The sequence below is a fragment of the Austrofundulus limnaeus genome, unplaced genomic scaffold (genome assembly GCF_001266775.1).
Source record: "Austrofundulus limnaeus strain Quisiro unplaced genomic scaffold, Austrofundulus_limnaeus-1.0 Scaffold66, whole genome shotgun sequence".
Classification (NCBI taxonomy): Eukaryota; Metazoa; Chordata; class Actinopteri; order Cyprinodontiformes; family Rivulidae; genus Austrofundulus; species Austrofundulus limnaeus.
The window spans coordinates 2,076,830-2,080,740 of NW_013952468.1; the positions used below are offsets into that span (position 1 = coordinate 2,076,830).

At 51.6% G+C, this 3,911-nt stretch overlaps 1 protein-coding gene across 1 annotated transcript in view; it reads right to left on the reverse strand.

Moving 5' to 3' along the window:
- Nucleotides 1-1,545: 1,545 nt before the first annotated feature.
- The window catches only part of LOC106518832 (zinc finger protein 135), a 12,320-nt gene continuing 9,954 nt past the window's right edge, over nucleotides 1,546-3,911 (reverse strand). The window contains exon 3 of the mRNA XM_014010252.1: nucleotides 1,546-3,716. Within this exon, the coding sequence (XP_013865706.1) occupies nucleotides 2,876-3,716 (841 nt within the window). The 3' untranslated portion in view covers nucleotides 1,546-2,875. The remainder of the gene's footprint in view (nucleotides 3,717-3,911) is intronic.

Here is a 3,911-nt window from a genome sequence, read left to right on the forward strand (position 1 = left end):
GATTAGTTGAAGCTCAAATGAAGAGAATGAGGCTGAATTAACAAGTCTGCAGGAGTAACCATCTTTAAACACGGCCGCTAATCCACCACCTCTGCGCGCTTCCCGAGGTGTTGCGAGGACAGAAAAGTTACCTGGACAGAGTTCCCGCAGATGAATATACTGCAGTCTTTGCTGCCATGTTTCAGTTAAAAACAGAAAGTCCTTCATGACAAGTTCATTCAAGGCAAAAGACTTGTTGTTGATGGAGTGCGCGTTGAGGAGGCCCATGTGTATGGCAAGCCGTTGGGGCCATAAATCGGGCGTATATTTGCGTGCAAATCCTAACGCGCGGTGCCGTAATTGATGTGCGAACGCGCGGTGACGTTAAATGACGTGCGGTGGTGTTTTCTAACCTAACCCTAACCCACCGCGCGTTCTCACGTTATTTAACGCCACCGCTCGTGGGGCTACCACGCGTTCGCAGGTTATTTACGGCATCGCACGTGGGGCTACCGCGCGTTAGGATTTGCACGTAAATATACGCACCGCGCGTTAGGATTTGCACGTAAATATACCTGCAATATACATGCAAATCCTAATGCGCGGTGACGTAAATAACGTGCGAACGCGCGGTGGCCCCACGCGCGGTGCCGTAAATAACGCGCGAACGCGCGGTGGGTTAGGTTAGAAAACGCAACCGCACGTTATTTAACGCCACCGCGCGTTCGCACGTTATTTACGGCACCGCACGTGGGGCCACTGCGCGCTCGCACGTTATTTACGGCACCGCGCGTTAGGATTTGCACCTAAGTATACGCCCGATTTATGACCCCAACAGCTTGCCATACATGCGCAGCGATGACAGCTCCGCAGCTGATAGCGGCACGTAGGTTAAACAGCGCACTTCAGATGGATGATTTAGACGAGTAGATCTCTGGTGAATAATATGACGACATCCATCGTTGTAAGTTAGCCGATTTATGGTGGTTAACGGGCAGGTGGTGGTCCGCGCTGGCCAGGCTTCAGGTGACGTGTCAGACTCCCAGCTGGAGGACGCAGGTAGACGCTGAAGACAGCGAGAAACTCCCCACTTCCCAGCGAGTCTACGGTACAGTCTTAAACACACCTGGACGCCAGCTCTGGATCCCCTTTTTCGCTTTTTGCGTCTGGAACTTTGCAGGAGACACTCAGGTGAGCAGCAAACAAACGGAGGTGGAAAACTCCCTCTGAAGCTGCTCCAGCTGTCACACTTCATCAACGACTCTCTGATCGCCATCAGCGCATCCCGATCATAAACACGGGCAGCAGAAATGACAACGTTTTTATCCAGACTAATAAAAGCTAAATAATACAAAAATAAAAGCACAGAAGATATGCGCAAGGGGGTAAACCAGGTCTTCTCAGATGAAGACAGGTCTTCTCAGATGAAGACAGGTCTTCTCAGATGGACAGGTCTTCTCAGATGGAGACAGGTCTTCTCAGATGGACAGGTCTTCTCAGATGAGGACATCCTGTGAAGGACACTCGGAGGATGAATGAACTTGTATCAACAGACAGACACACAACCTTTGTTTACTGTTTATTACAAAACAAAAGACAAAACAACTAACTGGGTTTTTCTATCAGCAAACACGACACAATGACAAACCTTCAATCTGTGGCCAGAAGCTTGGCTCCACCTGGAACCAGAACCAGAACCAGAACCAGAACAAAGCAACACAACATGGAGCTAAATGCTGCGCAGTGACAGAACGGCACCTTTCAGGAACACAAACTGAAACATGGAGCGCGGGGGGTGTGGGGGTCCACCAAGTGCTCAGTCATCTACAGGTGTCCAGGTGTGCAGGTGGGGCAGAGGCTCACACGCCTACAACACTTTTATAAATAAATCACCATTAACTTAAAATCATCACACCATTAAAACAAAGTGCCAACAAGCAGGAAACAGAGAGAAGGGGCGGGGCTTCAAGTCTGTCTGCGTTCACCTCCACGTGTCTGTCAGGTGACTCTTCTACCAGCACTGACACTCTGAACGGCTGCTTGTCACTTCCTGTCTGCTGTTACCATGGTAACAACCCCCTTTTCTGCCATTTAAATTAGTCATTTTCTACAAACTCTTCAAATTTATAAATAGGTGCAGTTTTGTGACGGAACAGGAAGTGCAGCAGGGTGATGGCACAGGATTTAAATATGGCTGCCAACTCTTCTGCTCCAGCTTTACATCTTCAGCCAATCAGAACGCTGCGTTTCAGCCAATCAGAACGTTGAGTTTCAGCCAATCAGAAGCCTCCACCAGGCTGCTGATGTGCAGCAGGAGCACTGATCAGAACTGGAAGCCAGTGATCAGTTATCAGATGTTTTGATTTGTCTCCAGATGTTATTGTTGATCAATAAACAGTTTGTTGTTCAGTTTCCAATCAACAACCAGCTGATGATCAATCAAACCTTTGTCTGCTTGTTGTTTATCTTTGAACAGCTGATCTCTGAATCAGTTATTATTAATCAGAACAGGAAGTGCAGGTGTTCGTAATGTTGGGACTGTTTCCCATGATGCTTTGCAATCTGAGGTCAGAATGTGAGTGAACATATTGACAGCTGAAAGTGTGGCAGCAGGGGGCGGGGCTTAAACAAGCAGGGGGCGGGGCTTAAACAGATGGTTAAACTTTAAATCTACTATTTTTAATTAGGAGCAGAAAGCAGGTGGTCACTTCTGACCATATGTGGACCCCCCAGAGGAACCAACCAGGTCCTGAAACCTGACAACCAGAACTCCCAACAAGTCCAGAACAGTTCTGATGTGAACCTCTGCAGAACTGCTCACATCAGTCCACGCTGATCCAGAACCAACCCAGAACAGGTCCAGGACCAGTTAAGCCCAGTTCGGAGCTGGGCGGCCTCACTCAGAGTCGGACTCGAGCGGAGCGGTCTCATCCACCTCGGGTCGGTTCTGCAGCGTGGTGGTGCGGGCCCGCAGCTCGTTCTCCAGGTGGGCCTTCTTGTGGCGTGAGAAGCTGGAGGAGTGCATGAAGGTCTTGTTGCAGGCTGCACACGTGTACGTCTTGCTCTTGCAGGGGGAGAAGGCCGTCTGGATGTGGCCGGCGCCGTCCGACTCCCGGTGAGTCTGCTGGTGCCGGGCCAGGCTGGAGGCGTGGCTGAACTCTTTCCCACACTGGCTGCAGACGTGGGGCCCGGCTTCCGCTCCGCCCTCGGTGTCGTCCTCGGAGGAGGCGGGGCCACGCTTGCCGAGGCGGCCTCCGCGGCGGCGGCGGTTCTTCTTGCACAGGGTGTAGAAGTTGGGCTTGTCACCAGAGCAGAGCTTGAGGCGGATCTTCAGGTCGGAGGAGGTCTCGCCCAGGTTCTCCTTGCCTGGCGTGTAGCTGTCCAGCAGCTCCTTGACGTGGCTCACCTGGTGTTTGGACAGCTGCGTGGACGTCCTGAAGCTCATGTCGCACTGCGGGCAGGCGTAGAACTTATCACTGCTCTGGATGATGGCGGTGGCCACGTGCTTCTGATGCTGCTGCTGCCTCTTGCTCTTCTTGTTCTTGCTGCCCATCTTCAGCGTGTGGCGCAGGGCAGCCATGTTGGAGCCCAGGCTGGCCTCTTTGGGCATGCCTTGTCCCTTCTTGTGGATGAGGCGATGGCGGGACAGGCTGGAGCTGTGGTTGAACTCCTTCCCACAGATGTTGCACGGGTGGATGCGCCGCTTCCCATGCAGCCTCAGGTGGCTCCCCAGCATCCTGACAGGTAAACAGACAGGTGAGACCGCTTTAGTCCCGCCCACAAAACTATCACCCTGATATACACACAAACCCTCATAACTTTGTTTCCTTCAACATTGACCTGTTTAGACCCAAGTGTTCTCTGCTCAGACCTCTGGGCTCCCACAGAAACATGTTTACACATAAACAAACATGTTTACACATAAACAAACA